The sequence below is a fragment of the Pyrgilauda ruficollis genome, unplaced genomic scaffold (genome assembly GCF_017590135.1).
Source record: "Pyrgilauda ruficollis isolate IOZ18807 unplaced genomic scaffold, ASM1759013v1 scaffold11, whole genome shotgun sequence".
In the NCBI taxonomy this organism is placed as follows: Eukaryota; Metazoa; Chordata; class Aves; order Passeriformes; family Passeridae; genus Pyrgilauda; species Pyrgilauda ruficollis.
Window position 1 is genome coordinate 4,223,166 of NW_024509210.1, and position 22,603 is coordinate 4,245,768.

A 22,603-nucleotide genomic window follows, 5' to 3' on the forward strand; every position below is an offset into this window, starting at 1 on the left:
AAAACACAACAAAACAAAAAGCAAGTCAACCTTGAGACTAATTCAAGGGTGTGATTGTGCCTTTTAGAAATGCCCTTGCTTCCTCTGGTGAGATCTATTCCTGATTTTGTCAGGGCAAAAAACAATTGCAACAAAAATAATGCAGTGTCAGAAGGGGAAGGTGTGTTCTTAAAACCCAATGTGTGAGTGGTGGGCTGCATAAACTGTGCCCCCCAACAGCCCCAGGCATTAATACAGAGGTGACAGGGAAACTTTACCCAGGACTTGTAATGTCTTTAACACAAGGACAGTTTGGCAGCTTGATGGATGATCTGTGTGTGTGGTTCATGGTATAAAGGCTTGCACGTTATAGCCAAGTCATGTGTGGCCCTGCAGAGTATCATGTGTAAAATCTTGATCTAGTTTGTAATAGCCAGGTTGCAGTACAAGAGCTTTGCCTCAAGTAGGTCATATTAACTTTTTTTAAAGAACTTAAGTGCACAGAATGAAGCAGTTACTCTTAATTATGTCCGTTTTTCAAAATTTGCTCCTGGTCTTGACAAATGCTTGATCCTTCTTCCCTGTACAGTGAGTTTCATAACAACAGGTACTACTCTTCCCTTCACACTTTGTCAGGCATACTTGGCTGTATTTTCCTGACCTAAATCAACCCTGTTTTGACTCACCACTTCCAAAACTCATCACTGGACTTCTGAATATTTATTTTACTTTCCTGTGTGTAATCCTGTCTTTTAATCAAAGAACATGAATAGTAATGTAAAAGTAAATTAGCCTGCTACAGAGGAGGAAACTTCAGACCTTTACTACCTAAATTGCTAATTAGGGCAAAACTTGTATGAAATATTTTTTCATTACATTAAAGTGTTAAGTCTTTACTGTAAACATCGAGCTTCATACTAACAGGAATCGGTAAAAATACCACAATTCTTCTTTACTTCTTGAACAGAAATACAGTTTTGAAAACAATTAGTTGGACTTTAGCATTCTGAACTCTGAACTAGAACTGGATCACAAGCAGCTTCTTGCAGAATATAAAAAAACCAAGGTAGAGAGTCAATTGCTTTCAAACCCCAGTTTTATTATGGAAGCAGAAGTTCTTCTATTAGCTCCACCAACATTACACATTTAAGTGTACGTGTTGTCTTTCTCCAGTTGTGGCATTCAGCAATAATATTTAATTTGTATAGGTAGAAATAGAGCTGTAGTCAGGACTTACGCTCAAGGTCCCAGAGGAACAGTTACAGTAAAATAGGAAGAGTTAGTAATTAAATTCAGTTTTATACAATTATCTCATCAGCTGTAGTGTGACTTACTGTAGAGCACAGCACGTAATGAATGTATACCTAGCACATTCCTGGGGAGGCTTAATGTGCTGTCCTGGATTCATTGCTGTGACTGGAGCTCACATAACTGGATATAAATTAGCTGGTGTATTGCTAGCAACACAGCTGCAGCACTTGGGGTTGGTGCTGCATTCCCAGTTCAGCTTGGAAGAAGAAATAGTTCTTTGAGTAACAGAGCCTTGGCTGAGCTCCGTGTGAGCCGTAACGCGTGCTGGCTGCTTACTCCTCACTCACTGCCATCTTCCTGTGCCTTCAGACAGTGAAATCAGCAATAGGAGTCACCCTCACACAGAACTTACAAAACTTTCACAATAGTGTGTCTAACCTTCTCTGACTTCTCAGTAATGTAATGTAAAATAACCTATATGGAGTGAAAAATGTGGCTTGTTCTTGTACTAAATATAGCCATATTTACAGAGAGGTGTATTGCTGGAGAGTGTTCTCTCTTTAATGCTTAACTGAAGTACTAACTTTGGATTGTAAGAAGAAAATGTTTTGGAAGTCTAATTCTAGTAATAATTGACATGTAAATGTTAGTCCTTCTTAAACATTGACTAAGGTACTTCATTTGCATGATTATTAAGAAATAAGTTTCCTTCTGGTCTTAACATTTCTTCCTCCTCCTCAGTTAATTTCATAAACTTGCTGCTCTGAGTGGAGGCTAATGTGTTAATGCAATTTTAAATAAAGTTTTTCTGTTGCCCTGGAGCCTTTGATCTTTCAAAGGATTGACCATCCTCTGTAGTAACCCAGCAATGACTTGCAGCCACCCTGTCTTACCTCAGATTATCACTCACTGCTCTTGTAGGGAGGACTGAAACATGAAGCAGTTCTCAGAACTGTGAGATCTGTGAAGCCCTTTTTTCTGTGGGAGGCAGGTTTTATAAAATATGTTTCACTTCAACTTATCTTTCATGAATGGAAATGAAATTCTATTTTTCAAGCACAGCTCTTCACTGTAACTTATCAGATATGGCCCATTTGAATGAAGAGCTGTGAATGAAAACGTGAACCATGTAGTGCAAATTTGTTAAACGCATCAGTACATTTTGCTGAGGCTTTAGATCAGTAAGTCACTTGTGTACCTTTGAAATACATATTCGTTGTGTTCTTTTTGCATCTGGTGAGATTCACAAGAGAGATTAATATTTGTTTATGAGAAGCCTGAAGTTAAGAAAGAAACAGAGTTACAAAATAAAAAGACGTTTTTGTGTCACGCATTAAGTTGTATAAACGCCTCTACAATTAGTATTTTTTACTAGCTACAAAATAGTTCACCTCAGTGACTTAGTTGTGCTTGAAAGAAACAGAGCCAAAAGAGATGAACAAACAGTAGCAAATCAAATTGGCAAATTGTAGGTTTAAGCCATTGTTTAACTGTCAGATTGTCACTGTGACACTGTTTGACGGTGGCAGTGAGATTGACATGGCCTGGATGAAACTGCGCTCAGAATGCCAAGCAGGCAGCAGGTGAATAGCACCCTCTGCCTGATGGCCACTTTACACAGCTTCTGCTTGCATCATTATAGAAAAGCCATTAGCAGAAGAGTCTATTCAGATCAGTGATTTGTACTGAAGAGGGCTTGGAATTGGGAATCAAAACCTAGACCTTGGTAAAAATTCAGTAGACCCCGATAAACTTGCCACTGCTCTGAATAAGTGATTACACCAAAATAAATAATGTGTTCTGCTATGGTAAAAATGTTAGCAGTAGTAGCTTTCTATATTGCCTGTTGTACTGTGATGTGCAATGTGGTGATACCTTTATAAAGTTTACTGTATCTTTACCAAAAGATTTAAAGCAGATATTCTCTCCAAGTTTCCAAATTTGATGGCATCTTGGTATATTTAGTATTATTTCTAGCCTACCAAAAATAGCATATGCATATAACCAGGTGCATTTTCTTTGCTGATTCTATCATCTTTTTGGTAATTCTAATACATTTTTTTGTACAGGGATGACTCTATTTTGCTGATTTCCCCTGTTTCATTTTAGCAGTATAATGACAAAGAAACAAAAAGCACAAGATTCACAAAGGATTGAAAAAAAAAGACAGATTTTATAGATTAATCCTAGCATGTGTTCAAATGGAGGCTTGAGTTCCTACTGATAGAGTTAGAACTGTTTCTTTTCCAGTAGTGCAGTGTTCTCTACATGTGTACTGAGGTGATTGCAGCAGTGGTGAGGGAATTGCTGCAGATGACCTTTGTCCCTGCTTTGCTGGTGAATGAGTCAGGTGTAGCACAGGCCTGGAGTACGGATTTAAATCACCAGGGGCTGTGTGACATACTAACCTGCTTTGCAATCGGGTCTTAATCTGCTGTTGTGGAATGTCTTATTGCTCCACTTCCCTGCATTTTAATAGCAGTAAAAGGTATATTGGAGGTGCAGAGCTTTGAAAAGCCATGTGAGATAATTTTGCTTGCAATAGTTTGTCTTGTTTTGTATTTTTTCCCATTCCCATGGTGACTCTTTCACAGTTGTAACTGTGACCATCTGTGGCGTCACTTCTGAGTGTGCATATTTGTTTGAATCATTGCTTAAAATAAAATGTTGGTGACATTTTTTAATTGGAGAATATAAGATAAATATAAAATACAATATAAATATGCAAAAAAATATTTTGTAAAACTGAAAGTAATTCTAGGATTCTAATTGCTGCATTTTTCCTCTAGCATTTTACCAATGTTTTGAACTAACTAATGTTTGTATTTTTAAGCTATTACTGTGCAAATTATTTCAAAGCACTCTGGTAGAACTCTCTGTGACATGGTGTGTAAACTGCTGCTTCATCAGTCTTCCATTTGCTGGCCATGGGCCTGGAAGGGATAAGCAGCTGCTTGAGAACTGATGACAACTGAGTGCTGGACAGTGTAAACTTGACTGTTCTCAAAATTAACAGTCAATTTATATAAAAGCCCAAGAAACAAAACAAAAACCCAAAGGCATCCAAACCAAAACAGCACCAGAAAACTGTGAGATGTAAAGTTCTATCAAGTTATAGAAATGAGATATAAGTGTATGTAGCATGGGCATTACCTGGGCACTGTACACAGGCTGCAGCAAGGGTGGCTTTCCTGTGGGGGGAAAAAGGAAACTTGCTGTTTCAACAGCTGATTCAAACTTGTATTCTTGTCTGTGTCCCCTGGTAGAATGATGAAAATGTGTCACTCCAGGACATCACATTCTCGGTTCCATCGAGTCCAGAACCACAAGAACCTGAGTCAACTTTTAAGGTAAATTGCATTGATTGACTCTAAGAAATAAGACCTGTTTATGTTTAGAAAACACACCCAAAGCTTGTGTGTTACTGAAGTACTGCTTCTTGCTTCTTTCTTTGTTTAAATGCTAACCTAGGTGAACCCCACAAAGTCAGTGGCAAGTTTGTTTTTTAGAATGAGTATTAAAGGCAGAAGTCGCAATAGATATTGCAAATGGGGTCATCTTTTATAGTTGCAGACTGGTAACATTGTGTTTTCTGTGGTGGTAATGTTTTGTAGCATTACTTGGCTCTTACTGTAAAATCACTGTACAAAGATCACTAATTCTGTATTTATGGGAAGGAAACATTGCTTACTGGAAATGTAACAGGGCTATAAATACTTCATGAAGTTGAAGAACACTTAAAATCTAATGCTTGTTCTGAGTTCAGTAATTTCTGTTGTTGATAGAGAGGACTGTAGGTAGTGTTTTGCTGACTAGGCCTTTTCATCGGCATAATGTCACTTGTTTGCACAGCACATTAATTACTGCTTCAAAAATGCAGCTGATTTACTTACCCTGGGAGTTCAGTGGGTCAGCTGAATTTGGCCTCTTAAAGGGACTTTTAGTCAAGTTTCTTCACTCTTTACCTGTGTGCCTGCAGCCCCTCTCTCTGTGTGAATAGGAGGAGAGCATGTGCTGTGTCACTGCCATGCCTCCAGGCATGTCTCATCTCCTGTGTCCTGTAGAGGTGTTCCTTAGATCAGGCAGTCCTAACACAAAACCACTGTTCTGTTGCAGATGGATGATCTGCTGAACGAGATCAGGCAGCTTAAAGATGAACTGAGGAAAAAGGATGAAACAATCAACCAACTCGAGCAGCAGCTTGTAAGTATAATCTAAAATGTTTAGCAAAATCCCAGGTGTGCTCTGCAGAGTGCAACTTCAATAGGCAGTACTGATGAAGGCTCTAAGAGACCTTAGACAGCTATTTTTTTCTTGCACTTTCACTGTAACAAAGGTAGGTTTGGGTTCCCAGTTGTGCTCCTGGGATCTTTAATTCCATAATCTGGTCATGATTTTGTGTGGCACTAAGCAAGGATATTTATAATGCTGTTGAAGGTATTTAATTTCCAAAATAGTTTTGAACATAAAATTCTAGAAGCTGCTCAGAAAGAACACTGAGGAAAAGATAAGGCTACACTTGCAGTATTTTAAAAATGGATGAGGATTGGGCCTATCATTCTGTTAAAGATTTTGTTACTGTTTTTTTCTCCCTCTCCTTTCCTCTACTGTCCATTGTCTTAATAAAGAATTACACCATAGAATTTAAAGCTGAACAAATTCATATTCTAAGTTGATTGTTTTTTAAGGAAACAATACAAAACAAGTTGAATATTCAGATTTAATCTGCCAGCTGGGAACAACTTATGTGTCACTTCATCATAAATTAGGTTCAGGGAAACACAAAGCCTCAAGCAAAAGTCACATGTGCCTTTTACCTCTTTGCTCTTGTTCTGAGTTTGGATTTGCCATGCATATCTTTGCATTTGGTTTTGTTAAATTCACCTACTGTGATAATTCTTGTAAAACAACTCCACATTTTCCAGCCATTTCAAGCCACAGCTAGATCCTACAGGCAGGGTAGATGAGATGCCAAGAGGTGCACGCCATACATGTTTATCATAGCTGGTGACAGTGCTTGTGTGACCATAATCTCTAATGAAATGTTAAACATGTGCTTTTGTAGGTGTGTGCAGTAAAGCTGAGCTGTGGCCTTCATCCTCTCCCTCTGAAACAAAACTGAGAGGTGAAGATTTGGTGTTTGCTCTGCTGTTTAAACAGCAGAATTCCAGATCACAGCATACCAAACCAAATTACCTTGTTTGTTAGCATTTAGCAGTAAGTGTTGGGTTTTGTGTACACTTAGTCTCACTCTTAACAATAAACCCAAATTGCTTGAAGGAAGTTTCTCCTTCCCTGCTCAGTTGTGTGATTGTGTGACCTGATTGCTGGAGTAACCTGTAACTGCTGCAGTGGAGGAACTCTGCTGTAGAGATGGGTAAAAATTACATTTGTCATGACTGAAAGATGACTTGAAGAAGTCAGTGCTTCAGAAATTTAAGTGGAAAAACTCTTTCCAAAAGTCAGCATTTATTCTGGATTACTTCACAGTATCCTTTGGGAAAAGCAGCAGTTGTGCAGTGCTGTAAACAGCGGTTTCTACAGTTTAATCATATTGTGGTCTACAGTCAAGTCATGCTTGATGTTTGAACACTGGGCCTTGACTATACTTTTCAAAAGGCTTGTTTAGTTAATTTCTAACTAATTCTTATTTGTTTTTCTCTTTTTGGGGGTGATTAAGGCCACTAGATGTAACTGCCAGAAGGACAGTCAAAAATCTCCAGGGGCAGTGCGTGCATGTGCTGATAAATTCACACAAACCTCCTGGAGGAGGAGTTCTGTGAGTAAAGTTGGCCCTTCATGCTCGGGTACCTCTTTCTGCCTTTCATTCCCCACTTCTATAACCTTGGCTCTCACACAACTCAGCCCTGTTTAAGAGATTCTGTACTGTGTGTGAGTAGTGTCCTTTCCACTGTGCAACCCTTGCATTTTTTTGTAGCCCTGTTATGTAAACAAATATTGCAAACATTTATTTCAAAATAAATAATTAAACTCTAGAAATCTTCTCTTTAAATAATCACCCTTTGCAGTATTTAAGTTGCAGTCAATTCTAGTCATACTTAAGAGATTTTCTTATATTCTGACTTCAAAGTACTCTTTGGGGTTTTTTCCTGGTCAAATTTTCATTGTTTATGTTTTCGTATTTGTTGAGGAAAATAAACAGTGTATTCTAAGTTCTCATGCATAAGTGTAAAAGCAAAAGTTAATATTGTTTAATTTTTTTTTATAATTCATTTTTATAACTTGAATCATTAAAAAATAATTGTGTGAAAATCACTTTGACAAAAGACATCTTCATTCCCATATGTTGTTGCATGGATCACATTTGTTTCCACTATGTAAAATTTACATTCTTCATAAAACACCAATAGAATATTTAAGATGGGGGAGGGACAACATATTTGATATTATATAATAAGAAGAAATTACCTTTGCTAAACAAAGCTTTTGTTAGTCACTAGCAAATAGCATTTGGATCTTAAAGCTACTGCTCTAGCTAGAAAACATTTTATTAAAAGCTAGGACATTTTATTAAAAGGTTAAAAATGGGTTTGATTTTTTTTGTTTCTTTGTTTTTATCCTACTTTGAGTTACTTGATGTAAGCTTGTAATAAAGATTAATCACCCTGTTTTCTTTCTAAAATTGCTCTTTTAAATACATAGCACTATAGGGCAGAAGCACCACCACCCTGTGTGTTCACCAGTTACTGGCAAACAGCCTTACCCATGTTTTCCAACCTCCTTCTTTCTGTCATGAGAAGCTGTCAAGAGGTTATAACCTTAAGTAGTTTTTGGTTTGCTTTGACACCTCTGCTCCCCCATGTACATGTAACTTCTTGGTTCATCACATGTGTTTCTTCTCCTTTTACTTTGGAGCTTCTGAGCCCTTGCATTGTTTCTTTTTCCCAATTTAATTTCATGTGTGTGCTGTTCATGGCATGTCTTTGTGCATTGATACTGTTACAAGGTTAGTGGCTATTGTTGCCATGTTCCTTTTTTTCTAGCTCATTTATCACATGGCTAGAGAGTCAAAATTAATAGTCATGGAAAGTCAGTGGATAACTACAGGAGTTTTAGTTTGTGCAGCTTGTGGTGTTACTTGATAAGACAAAGATAGTGGAGAAGATGGGGAATTTGAGTTGCTGTCTCAAGTACACGAGTCACTCAACACCATTGTCTGGTTCGGGTCAGGCTGGCCAGTATATTTTTTGTAAAGTTGTATTGTAGTTGTGTTCAACAAGACATTTTTTTTGTCAGGAAGAAGTTTGGGTTAAGGGACAGTATCTTTGAGAAGAGCTAAAGGAGCCTGTGCTGTATTTGTGGTTGGGTGTGTGGATATGTGCATATGATACCCATACGTGTTTCTGGGCATGTGATCATTGCATGCACAATCCAAACATCTTGGTATTTTTATCCACGTACAAAGTTTCTCATGAAATTGATAAAGGACTTAGGAAAAGTCATGAAATGTTAACAAATGTTGAAATTCTGCTGCTTTTCAGGACCTTTTAATAGCTGGGAAGTTTTGGGCAGAATGTTTTGGGCATGTTTTTTGGGTATTTTTTTCAATGTCTTCACCTGCATATTTATAAGTTACAGGCTTTCTGTCAGCCAACAGAAACAGGAACTCTGTAATGTGGGATTTCTCCAAGGAGGACAGTGGTCTGACTGGTGCAGCCGAATTTCTGTTCCAGTGGTCAGACCTCACCTTTCTGGTTTAATGCTTCCTCTGCTAACATGCATTTGGATGCTTCCTTGCATGTAAAAGTTTTTGATCTGAAACCTAATAACAAAAAAGGTCTCTTGCAATAGAAAGGAGACACAATCAGCTCTTATTTTCTTGAGGTAAGAGTACAATAAACAGAAGGAGACACCTAAGTAAAGCATATTCTCACTACTCAAATCCCAAAAATCTCTCAAAGAAATTCTTGTGCTTTATGAACATTCCTGTTCAGTTTAGTTCAATGGTCTTGACCTAAGAATAAAAACTAAAAAAAATCCTGTTTATATATATGTAGTATAAATCTTGAAATACTGTTAATGCTCATGAAATTACCAGGTTTTTATGTAGACTAGCTTTTTTTATATAGACTAGCTGTTTTTTTTTTTTTAAACCAAATTGTAATTGAAGTTGTGGCAATGACAGAGTGGCTCCTTTGAGGCATTTTAGCTTTTTGCTTCTTTAAGCTTGTAATAGTTTTCAATTTTGATGAATATTTAACTATTTCAGTTTTTCCTATTAGTGTTGACCTGCCAGTCATTTCAAATTATGGTGGGTATTAGGTATTTCAGGTATCAAAATTTTCAAGATTAATGTGACTGTACTATACAAATCAGAACTGATACAATGTATTTATTCCTCAGGAGTTTGTACCAGTCTGAGAACACAGTGACTTAGTGTTCCAAGGAATGCTTTAAATACTTACTGAAATGTGCCTAATAAACATTGATAATCCAGTGTGTCATAAAGAATAAATGCTAATGAACTAGGAAACAGTGAGAGTGGAAAGCAGCTATTTCAATTAGGAATTTAAGACCATATGAATTACAGCAATTCAGCTGGCCATTTGAAATGGCTGCTATTTCTGATCAATTCATGGTTCTGTCACTAAATAAATAAATGGATATCACTAAATATACTAATTTTTAAAAGTCATGTTCACATAGTTTCTTTGTTATTAAATATTTCTAGAAAATGGCCCATTCTGATGTGATTATAAACTTGTCTGGCGTTGTTCTCTTCAGGGACCACAGTTTTTCAAAGAACTCTTAAGATTTTTTCAGATTTAAAGGTAAATATGTACATAAGTGGAAGCTGTAGAACTTTAACTTCATCCTTGGAACTTAGTGTTCACGTAATAAAAACTAGGGGCTGGAAAGAAATGTTTGGGAAACCTGGTTTCTTAAAAATTGATAGGTAGCTACCTATTGCCTGTCTGCTGTGTCTGTGATATGGTATTTCTTGTAAGTGTCCTGTGAGGGTGCTCAAAATTTAGGTAACTTTTAGGTTAGGTTTGTGTTTTATTCTTGGTTAACCATCCGTGGGATAAAGGCTTGTAGAAATATTTGCTGGCAGGGTAGACCATGACATTTCTGAAAGGGTCTCTTACAGGTCTCTTATACAGAATGCATTCCAGTTAGTGTGTCTTATGATTTTACTATCATGGAAGAAAATAATCAAGCCCTTGAAGAAGATAAAAATTACCTGAAGAAACTGATGTTAATGAACAGCTTACAAGAAAGAAAAATGTGAGCATCCATTGCCACACTTGCAGCATTGTTTCTCTAATAGTAAATGCTGATGTTTTTAAGACTTTGAGGATAAAGGGATTAGAAGTCAAGTTTTTTTTGATAAATAGTTTGTTTTCTTGGGCTGGGAAGGATGTTGGCAGATGCTGAGAAGTAAATAGACAAGCAAGCAAACTGCAAAACCCTGAATTTGATCCAAGATACCTGCAAAAGATTCTGGCCTGTGAGGACCAGCTCCTCCTAGTTGCTGGTTGCTCTTCCACTCCCTGCAAGAGGAGATAGTGTGTACAGTAAAAGCTGGGTATTTCCCCTTGGTAACAGCTCACAGTGATGACATGAGCTTTGCTGTCTAAATGTACATACAAGTTCATTCTTGTCTCTGCTGAAATGACATCAGAACCTCTCACTTTGCATGGGAATGTGCATGGTCTTGTTCTTTGCTCAATCTTTTCTCTACTTTTGCACTGAGATATTCTTTGCCTTCCTTTAGAATTTTCTTCCACTTTGTCATTCCAAAGCCTTTCGTGTCAATTGTTTTGATGAACCTTTGTAATCCTTTGTCTGTCTTTCTGTATTGCTGGTCTTCTGGTTTTAGAATCTTCCTTCTCCTTAGCCTTAAACATCCTGTATGTGTCAGCTTCACAGCCATTAATTTAAGCTTGCAGCTTTTGAGGTCCAGTCATTGTATGTGTTCATCTTCACAGCCAGCCTCTGTTTCTGTCACTGTCCAATGCTCTGCTGTTTGCTTCATGTTCTTGTACATGTACTTGGTGAAACAAAACCATAGGTGGACTAGGTGGTTGTGCTGTGCACCTGTCTCTTGTGCTGTGACTGTGCATGACACGTAGGGACTACACAGAAGAGAGGTCCTTGAACCCTTCACAAGCAATTCTTGTTGGTTTTCTTTAAACCAGCACATAAAACTGGCTTGGTGAAGTTTTTCATCTGAATACTTTCAAAACTGCTTATTCATAATCTCTTTCTGGGTGCAAGGCCAGTAGGAGAAGACTGCTGCAGAAACATTTGGTTTGCCTCGGTAGTGAAGTCTGTCGTTCTAGGTTTGTTCATGACGTGGAGCTCTGAGAGTGTATGAAACAACAGGCAGTGCTTGGTGAGAGGCAGCAAAAAATACCTCCTCATTGAAGTGCTCAGAGGCTCCAGCTGTATGGATTAAAAAAAGGATCTTTAATGTATTTGTATTTGTTTCTGCAGCAGGAAAGACTTTTTAAAGCAGTAGCAGTTTTGCATGTGTATCCTTGGGAAAAGAACTGAAGTATCTGGCTGTTGGACTAAAATGACAGTGTGGCAATAGCTTAGAAATATTTTGCTTCTCCTTTTCTGGCAGAAGCAGTTGCTTTTGTTCACATGATTTCTTACTCTAAGGTTGAAGTCTGCTCATAACTAGCAATGGAAAACTCTGGCCTTTGTCTTCATAGTAGCATTTAAAAGAAGAAAGAGTCACAAGGTTTTCCCAGTGCAGTTGGGAGTCTGAACTTCATAAAGCATTTAGTACAACACAAAGCAATAGTACAATTCATCAGCATCTCAGAAGAACGTTTGTCCTTCTGATTTGTAGCCTGCTCTATCTCAGCTGCTGTTATTTTTCCACTCCTGAATCTCATGTTGTTTTAAAGTTCTGATTCACTTCTCTTTGGGGATGCCTTTGCTATTTCACAAATCCAGTACCTGGAAAATAAGAGGAATGGGATTTAAGAGTAGTGGCTGGATGCACATAATAGCTGTGGGGAGGGACTGTTCAAGCTGCTGTCTAAATTAAAGTCTTAGTGGAAAAAGTTGCTTCAGAGTCCAGGAGATTCCCACCAGATATTTTTTGTTTGGGTTTGTTTTTTTTTAATAGAAGTTGAGGTAAGTCATGTTCTCATCTTTCAATTCTAGAATTCCATGCTTGTGAGTTTTATAGACATTGTAACAAATTCAGGTGATTCAGGTTTTTTTTCTTTCTTAGTTTTAGTAGGAAACTGTCACATTATCTGTGCATTTTGAATATGTACTATCATCTGAGGAGATGTGGTTTTTAGTGGGTTTCTTTTTTCCTCCTCTTTTGATTTCTTGGGAACCATAATGCACATTTGAGTAATAGGAGATGAGTTGATGTTTAAAGGAGAAAGCTTGGTAAATTTCCTGGAATTTTGTACAATAATTACTATTAAAAGAAAATTAATCTTTTTGTAAGCCAGGCATATTTGCAGATACTTAAATCTTAATGTGCTATATCAATGGGGTTGCTACATCCTTTATAATTTTTATGATCAGTTTAAATCATAACACTCATCTTAATACATTCCCAGTGCTGTATCTGCTGATTTTTACTTTTTCAATTGATGTTGATTTTATCACCTTATTTGTTGTACAATTAAACAACCCTGGTTTGGGGTATTTTTAGAAAAAAATTATTTATTCGTTTATTACAAAAAAGAAATCTGGCATTTAGTTGAAACTCACCTATATGGAGCAATGCAGCATTTGGGAGAAAGGGATTAAAATATGCCTGGAGACTAGTTCAGTTCAGCTGGCAAAAGATTCAAGGAAGCTACTTGCACTTTCTTCATTTGCCTCTCTAGTCAGAGCAATGATAGAGTAGCATGAAGAATTATTGAGATGACTGTACTTAGCGCTGGGCTTTGAAGTGCTAATATGGATGCTTAAAAATTTCTGGAACGTATCAAGACATGTAAATGTTTCATTGCCTTTACAATAGCGTCTTAACTGTTATGTAGCTCAGATGGCTTGTGCTTCTTTTAATCTCTTTTCAGAGAGTAAAAGGGAGAGATATAAAATTTTCACCTCCCTTCTTAATGTGTTAAAAATTTCAAAGAAAAAAGCCCATTGCCAACTCAGATGAGTCTCTGCAAAATCAGACTTGTGCCTGGTGATGATATGCTTTCTACTATTTGGAGATTGAGTTATGTTTAGGGAATGGAAAGAGTTTTACTTGGTTCCAGTACCCTGGCACAATTTTGGATGAAATGTGACCAAACCTGTAAAATGTAATGTTGTTTTGTACAGCGCTATGAATCCAAAGCGTTGGATAATTTTCTCATCAGTCAGAGTGATAATTCGTGTTCACAGGACTATTTATGTATCCAGTGTATGTACCTGTTCAGCTGATGCAGCACATTATATTATTTTGTCACATTGCTTGACTGAAGCTGGTACTGCTCCAGTACTTTCATGCAATCGTCTAAAAATTGTGATCTTAATGACTGCTGATGGAGGACTGTAAAAACCCATTAGGTAATCAATACGTCCATCTAGAGATAATCAGACTGAAGAACTTGTTTCATTTTTCCCCTTAGATTTTGCTGCAATAATTGTTTCATCTCAGCTTCTGAAGAACAATAAAGGAGTCTTGTCAGGCTTTTTTCTTTTTTTCCTGCTCTAGATGAAAAGTGTTCTGACTAGCAGGTTCTAAGACTTGGTTAAATGCATGTGTTAAGTTCAACTTAGCAGTACTGAAACCTGGAATAGTGCTGGATAAAATCTGATTAGGTAAGGATAACAGGAATATCAGGGAGGTGTTTAAAACTCTCCTAAGACAAATAAAAGCATAATATTTATTTATAGAAATAATGTGATGTTTAGCATTGTTTTAAAAGAAGAATGGAAATCAAATACTTTATTATTTGTCCAGCTGTGGCAGTATGGTCTGCAGCAGAGAATCTGGAGGTGGGGGCAGACTGGGTTCCTGTTTTCTATGATGTGGGTGCTGTTCAGATAGCTTCAGCCTGCTGGCTCACAGGGTAGCCACAGTTAGTTGCTGTTGGTCAGGAGGTAGTGGGGCAGTCATTATTGTAGTACCAGTGTTCCAGGACTTAGAAAAGCAGTTTGCAGCTGCTTAAATGGCAAAAGGATTGTAAATACTTAAACCTGCCCTGCTGAAATAGGAAATCAAGATTGTGTTGTTTAAGAGGGAAATTGCAACTTGGATTTGCAAAGGTAAGGATGTGAGAAAAAGGAAAAGTAATAAGAAAATGGCTTTTTCTTCTTTTGAGAACCTAGCAAACACAGTGTGTCACACTTGTGGTGATTTGAGAGCTCTGACAGGCAAACCCTGCACTGCATGGATCTGCACAGTTCCCTGATCCTTTAATGGAAGACTCAAGCTCCAAGAGCAAAGTGCAAAGAAAACAGATCTATGTCACCTCGTCTCTTCCACAATAAAGAATACTGATGAAATTGGAGTAAAGTGGCCTCTAAAGCACCAGGAGTTGCTGGAAAATTTGTTTCAATGCATTAGAAATTTTTGTTGTAAACTACAATTGACTGGTTTTCCAGTAGATTAGAACTTAGCAAGCTACTACTTGGTGAGGCATTTCTAAAACACTTTTGAAAGCTGTGTAAATACAATTTTCTCATAATTTTTAATTATGAAAAGCTCAGCTTCTGTACTCTTCCCCTACTGAGGACAGAAGTGTATGCTTATATATTGAATGAAAATGGAGGTATTTTGTAAGATGTCTAACTAGTTTAGGACATCTGAGCTCTGGTAGCGTGTAACATTTGCTTTTACAAAATAGAACAACTGGAAATATAACGATACCTTTCTGGGGGAAAAAGAAAAAGAATGGTGTGGCTTTTTGGTGTCTTGTTTTTCCCTGTTCTCTTTTTTTATTATACTTCTCCCCCTCTCTCTTTCTGCACAGGGTGGGTATTCTGCTCCCTCCTTCTCTCCCTGGCAGGGCTCATTCCAGGGCATCCCTCGGAGTGTTCCACCGCACCGCAGACAGAGTGAGTCTGTACCTCTCACTCATCTCCCTCACCGTGTTCCAGTAGAAGCTTCCCTTTGCACGCACCGTTCATCTCGTAGTCTCCTCCTCTCTCAGGCAGATCTCCAGGCATCCACCATAGTCTGTGCCTAACAAACCGCTTCCTTCAGCCAGCCTACGAGCAGCTACGACTTATAGCTTTATAACAGTTATTAAATGCCAATAGACCTCAGCAGTTCTTCAGGCAAACCCGAGTAGGCCCTTGTTTCCAGTCCTGTCTTAACATCAGTTTTGCTTGCTGCATTTCCCTGTTTTCCATGGCTGTGATGCACTCTCCCGTCCGTGTGTGTGTTCTGTTTGCTCACGCGTCTGTGGGCGCATTCACGTCAGCGCCTCGTGGTTGTACAGAAAAGTGTTGGTGGGAAAGTGTCACTTGCATTGTCTCTCACAAAAAGTTTTAACTTTTCAGAGTGGCTTCCCTCAAACTAATTATTTTCCCACCCATTTCTTGGTATTTGTTGTAAAAAGGCTTCTCTTAATTCAAGTGGCTGTTGCACAACTTGCATGATTTATTAACGTTCCTTATGTGCTAGCTACAATGTGGGCTGATATAAGATGCATTTGTTCACTTGGCTTGGATCTGCAAAACAAAAGACAATTGCTGATTTTAAAACTGTATGCTTACGTAGACATAGAGAAATGGTAAGTCTTATTTTGTGCTTTGGTATTGCATTTTGAACAGATAAGTGTTTGAAGAAATATAACTACCTCATAACGCTAAAGTTATATTTTTTAATGTACTGTAATTTGCAAAATTACAGTGCTTGTCTAGCAAAGCTCAAGAGTGTATTTGGACAAGAAATAAAGGCAAAGTAAAATTACGGAAACAAAGTACTATTTCCAGGGCCAGTGCAGACCTGAAGAGAAAGCTGCACCTTGGAAAACTAAGCTTACATATATTTCACACTGCAATAATCTTTACTTGTATCAATCACCAGAAAAAAAATCCAATATTTTGTAAATTGTGCTTCAAATACTCCCTTGACGCTTGTGTGACGATGTTCATGTAAACAACTCATCAGGAATGCACAGCCTGTTTCATGGGCTTTTCTCTGTGCAATAAGGGATGTGCTTCATTTTTCTGTGGTGTTTGATGTTGGGACTCTGTGTGTGCAATGAACATAGAACCCCAAAATCTTACGATTGTGTCTTCTGTTGGTGAGTGGAGGAGCCAGCAGTAGCACAGCCTGGGTGATTCACTGTCCTAGCAACAGAGGCTGATTTCAAGATCAGTTTTAGATCTGAGGATCCTATAAATGTTACGGCTTTGGGGCTTGGAGACTGGAGAGTCAGAATGGGAGGATGGTGTCCCAGCTGCCCCGTGAGCCTCTGGTGTCACATCACAGTGGCTGCTTAGCTGAAGAAAACTTTACTTGCTAATCTCACTGGTTCTCTGAGCCTCTACCTCATCCCTCACTAACAAAGCTGGCCTCTTACTTGGGATTCTGTAGTAAATTTTTATTACTGAAGCAGGTTGGATTTTTTAGTATGCATCTCATATGTTGCATTCAATGAATTGCTAGTAAAGGAAGTGAAGTAAATGAAAATGGGCCCTTGACTAGCTAAACTAAACTGTAACTAATGTATTGTTTAGGAAAGTAAGTTTCCACTAGTGGAATGTTCCTAGCTTTTTTTCTTTAAGCCTTAGGTTTACTCTATAGACCAATCCTAGGAATAAAAATAAAGTATACATTAGGAGTTTCCTTAGACATTTTTAATTAAATTCTTGAAAAATCAATAATTCATCACTATGTGAACAGTTCTGTAAAGTAGAACATTACTGGAACAGTCACTAGTATCCTTCTTTCCCACTTGGTTCAGTGATTTCAGTGTTCAGATTTTGGAGCTGATATGAAATGTCAAATATAGGGAAATATGCCAAATATTTAAGTCAAATGCTGAGCTGAGCATCACCACTGGGTGTAGGACAGCCTGAAACACCAATGTCAGCGTTCTTTTGCACTAATACAGAGAAGATGATGGAAACATTAAGTAGTTTCAGATTTTGTCTGGTTGTGTTTTCTGCATAGACTTGGAGGTCAAGCATTTCTTTCCTAACTTCTGGATTCTGAACCTAAATTATCATCTCTGCATGTGAATTCTGCAGGTTTCTTCACTGTGCTGTTGATGGGTGATGGACACATAGATCACTTACAGGCACTATAGATTATGAGGGTGTAAATCTGTATACTGTTCACATTACAGTGTGTAAACAACTAAAAATAATTTCCCTCCTGCTGTACAGGACAGGAAATATATCCCTGCTAGGCAATATTGCACTAGTGTAGGTTTATGGCTCTCTCTAAACACCAGTCACAATGTCAGCACACCTGCTGCTGAGCTTGCCTTAGCATATCACTGCACTGCAACACACTTCAGCACTGGATTAATGTTTTTCACTTTTAATGACAATTTTTAATGCTTCCACATTTATTAATTTCATGTTTTTTCACCAGCCTTGGAAACAATTCAGCAGTTTGCATTTCATAAACAATTTGATAACAGTACATTAATTTTGTCATTTTAGGAATAAAAACCAAATTGTTTTGTTCCTGTAATTCCCACATGTCTTGAACTAAACTCCTGTGTAAGGGTCATTTCTTTTTTTTTTTTTTATCATGGAATATATTTTGATGACATCTCAAACTTTGTTCAGTACAATTAAACCCTTTCCATTTGTGTTCTGGAGCTTTAATTATACAGCTCTAGAAATAAAGATTTAGAGTAAAAATTGGTAAGGAAGCAATCATGACTTTGTGTTGTAATACAAGAATATTACACCACCTTCTCTAGGCCCCTTACCCCAAGTGCTTCTCCACACAGAAATGCTGATCAAAACCACTTTGTTATTCAAGCATTGCAGTTGTTACATCTCCACTTACTGTGCATGTCCTGGAAGAAGTATTTAGACTTTTTGTGTGTAAGTATTACAGATAGAGATAATCTAAGCAATTATAGAAGGTGACACACAGCTTGTTATCACCAGGAAGAAAGCTGCTCTATGCCCACTGACTATAAATCAGATCCAGGCTGTGCTTTTTCATGCATTTTCTTTTAAACAAAGACATGTTGCTGAAATGTTTCCAAAGCTTTATGGAATGCTACAGCTTTGTAGGGTGTACAGAGTGTTTATGTTAGCAGAAACAAGTTGCTCCAGAGCATTAGCTGGGAAGTTCTCTGACAAATTACTAAAAAGATCCTGGAATCATTACATTTACTGCCTTTTTAATGTAATTATTTTTGCTCCAAGAGTGCTCAGCTGTATGAAGGAGAGTCTTTTAGGAAAAACTCCTTTCCTCCCAACTTCAGTACTTGCAGAGTCAACTACAAGAGAGAGGACTCTTGTACCAAACAGAATTTATGTTTGCAAAAAACCCCTTGACTTTGTATGTGGTCATATTTATCTGCTTCCTGCACATATATCTATATTTATGGATGAAATACCTGCCTTGATGTAGTTATTTATTACTTGAAGTAATTTTTCTTTGAAAAAATAGTTTTCCAATTGGGATTTCTGTACAGATTATGCAGAAAGAATAATAATGCTTTGCCACATTGCTAATTATTTTACTAGCCTCATGGCTGTGGTGAATTATGCTTAAAAAATATGGTTGTTTTGTGTCATCGTTTGAAATCATTCTCCATACTGCAGAATCCTACATTTTAATGCTGAAATGTGGATATAATACAGCTAGATCAAAGGAAAAGAAGAAAAAAAAAGTTCAAAAAGAAGGTATTAGCGTGCTACAGATTTAAGGTGTGAAATGTTGATGTTTTCCAGAGTTGGAAAATGAGAGCTATCTGGTGCAGCCTTTCAGCAGGGCTGTGTCTGCACAGGCTGTGGTTTGAACTGACAGCTTATCCTGTGCCAAGGCAGTGAGAGGAGGGATGGCAGAACTGATGAGGAAATGAAAGAGTTACATAGAAGTGTTTGCGACCCTTCCCTTCCACCCCTTTCCAAAAAGAACCTGTGGTAGTTGTCTCTTCCAGCTTGTGAGTGAGCTGCTGGGAAGACTGAGCTATGAAAAATGAGGGCAATATGATCCAAGGATGGAATGCTGTGCCTTTAATGACCTTGCTGTTCAGGGTTAGATATTGAACATGCATATGCATGGGTGCTAAGATTTTTCTTTTATGCAGTTTTAATGATACACACAAATTCTAGTTGCAGTATTTGGAGTATAAGAGGTTAATTGCTAAAAACCTTGAAGTTGTAAGAGCAAAGGTCTTGCTGTAAATGTTTTTGTACTGCATTACTTAAATACTGTTGCTTCCTTTGTTTCTTGAAGGAGGATTAAAAACCAGTGGGGAACACGGTAATTGCAATTGAAGTGAAAAGTTGCAGTTTGTCATGGCAATTGCTCATTGTTTTGTCTTGGTCCTCTGACATCATTGTCCTTGTCTTTTTCTTGTCTCTGCTTTCCATTATGCCATTGGCAAGGAGTTGAGAAGTTAGTCCATTACTTCTGTGATAAAGCGTGGTACAGTACAACTTCAGATTTATTCCCATCTCCTCCTCATGCATTTTCACTGTTGGGTTTTTTCTTTGCCCCGTGCATGATGCATGTCTGTGGGAGATGTGCATGCAGTTCTCAGATTTTCCATTGCATTGCTTCCCTCCTTCCTCAAGACACTGCAGGGAGAAAATTACTTTATTTCATTCTACAAGGTATTATAAAGGGAATCAAGATGGGGATCAAGATAACCAAAACTGAAGGGAATTTTCAGCTAATGAATGAATATCACAGCCATGACCACATTTTTAACTTCTTTAATAGTCCATTTAACTTCTTTAACAGTACAACGTGATGTTTGAGCTTTCCAGCACAAAGCTAATACGATCTCAGTAGTTTGATAACTGTACAGTAGTGGTAATCCTTGTCGTGGATGTCATCTTTCTCTGGATGGTGTAACAGCCAGTTTCACTTGAGAGAAATAATAGGAAAATCTCTTAGGCTAACGAAGTAGGGAGTGAATTGACTAATTTTGATTAGTACATCAATATTTGGAAGGCTTTGAAGCTCTTGCCAGTACAGAAAAATCCGTTTCTTTGTACAGAAAGGAGCATGTGCCCAAAGCACTTTGTCAAATGTACTTTCAGTTTGAGGAGGACTAAGTGTCCTCAGTTACATTGTACTTGAAATGTTTGAGTCCGGCTTTGCATTTTAGTGCCATCCCAAAGGAGTGCAGGTGTTTGCCTACCTGCACGTTTTCTTTATGGGACATAAATAGAAGTCTGGATAGCATGGCAGTCTGTTCCAAATCATGCTCTGTCCCCCCCCCAGAAATATTACCAGAAGTGCATTTAAAACAGTGCAGATAAAACCCTATTTTAGGACTTGTGTGAAATAAAATACTATGCCTGGAAGGCAGAATGCTTCTGTATATATTTTTCTTCCTTCATGTGATGGAATTCACCAAGTACTTCAGTCCTTCAGCTGGCTTATTATTTTTACCAGTAACATGGTCAGAATTTCAAAGACTTTCTTTGTGAAAGGAGAACTTGTATTTAGTACAAAGATATGAGCTGTGGGTGACAATAATGTCAGTGCTGGATACCTTGTGAACTATTACGTGCATATTTTGCAAGTGGCATTTTGCTGCTCTTAGTGTCATTTTGAATGTCAATGCATATAAAAATTTGATGTTAAAATCTGTCATTGTGATAATTGGACAGATCTTGAGCAGAAACACACAATTACAAATCAGTACAGTATGTAAAACAACAGGGCAAAGATGATACCAGAGCTTTAGTGTCCTCATAATTCTGAGCACATAGCCATTTTCTACCTTAGCATCACTAACTTTCTGGGTAATAAGCTTCTTAGACCATTTAAGGTTATGAAGGATAATGAGGAAAACATGTACTTGGCTATTTTTATATGTAAAATGCAAAATTGCCTGAAGGGAAGAGCTCAGATACTACCTAGCCTTTGTCAGAAGAATGCAAAATAGCATTATTGAAACCTTGATGGCTTTTTGTACTTCAGGTGTGTTTGTGTTTAACTCAACTTTCCATACAAATTTAGTTTCTTCTGTAACTTAGCAATTTTTAAATTTTGTTGATTAGTATTGCTAGAATTATTTGATATTATGTTAGAATTTTTATTGATTAGATTAGATATTTATCTGTGTTTTTGAAGACTAGCATTTAAAAACCCTTCCTAGCTGAGGGACAAAAATTTTCTGACAATTATTTTTTCAATTATTTTTCAGTTATTTGACTCAATACTGTAGGCTATAAATGTTTTAACTTTTTTTTTTTTTCAAGTGGGATTAGGAAATAGGATTTGTTGTAGTATTTGCATGAGAATTGGGTACATATTGCTTTGATTTCTGCATTCATTAGCAGTTTTGGTTTTGCAGGTGAGATCTCAAATCAGTAAATCATTTTGGCTAACATCTGGCTGTCAGCTTCTAGACTGGAAGAATAATAACTTCTGTAATAAACACTGGAAAACGGAAAAAATATCTGGAGGACTAATTTTATTTAAGGTGTAATTCTTTCCATGTATGCAATTACTCCTTGTGTTTAGCATTTCCTTCTTGTAGGCTTGTATGTTTAAGAAGGATTTACAATGTTAAGCTAGTTTTGGGCAACATAAGGAATAATGTTTTGGTACTCCTTTGACACCATTTTGGAGGCTTTTTTGCCTTTTTCAAAAAATCTTTTCCCTCTTTCCAAAACAATAATGTTTTGACTGCTCAGGATATTTGCCTTATATGTCTGTCAGTGATAGTGGATGTCACTGGTCCAGATTTTGCCTTTTCTTATGAGATAACTGTTCTATTCTAAAGGGAAAAACTGCCCATAAATAACAAATAGACTGAGAAATCTTGATTTTCCTCTCATTAAACTTCAACTTTTTTCTTGATGAGGAATTTTGAGGATTCAGTTTTCAGTAATAATACTGCCAGGGAAAAGATGAAAAGCCTAAAGAGTCCTGAGATGGGCTATGGCCCTAAATGTGGCATTCATAGCAATCACTGCATTCTTCCTGCTAATTCAAAGAAGAGCTATGAAGACCAGACAAATAATGGGTTTTCTCTTTAGAACTTTTGAATAATACAGGAGAGTGACTAAAATGACACTTTTAGTCAAATCTTCCAAACACAAACATTGCTTTTTTTTTTTTTTTTTATGACTAAAATGACACTTTAGTCAAATCTCCCAAACACAAACATTGGTTTTTTTGTTTTTTTTTACTCTATTTCTCTAGTAAACAGAATAAACCTGTTTACTGTGTACATGCAACCTGTCAGCTGGTAAGAATCCAGGTAGTTGAGTGATGACTAGTTGGCAGGAGTTCAGTTCCCCTCCTTTGTAAAGAAAATGA

At 37.4% G+C, this 22,603-nt stretch overlaps 1 protein-coding gene across 4 annotated transcripts in view; it reads left to right on the forward strand.

Annotated features, from left to right (window-relative positions):
- CCSER2 (coiled-coil serine rich protein 2) overlaps positions 1-22,603 on the forward strand; it is a 60,856-nt gene that overhangs the window by 32,098 nt on the left and 6,155 nt on the right. For 2 of the 4 annotated variants that reach the window (XM_041473670.1, XM_041473679.1), the window contains exons 7-10: positions 4,497-4,580; positions 5,347-5,433; positions 6,911-7,009; positions 15,144-15,228. In XM_041473670.1, the coding sequence (XP_041329604.1) occupies positions 4,497-4,580; positions 5,347-5,433; positions 6,911-7,009; positions 15,144-15,228 (355 nt within the window). The remainder of the gene's footprint in view (positions 1-4,496; positions 4,581-5,346; positions 5,434-6,910; positions 7,010-15,143; positions 15,229-22,603) is intronic. The other 2 variants (XM_041473653.1, XM_041473662.1) reach the window with 1 other exon arrangement.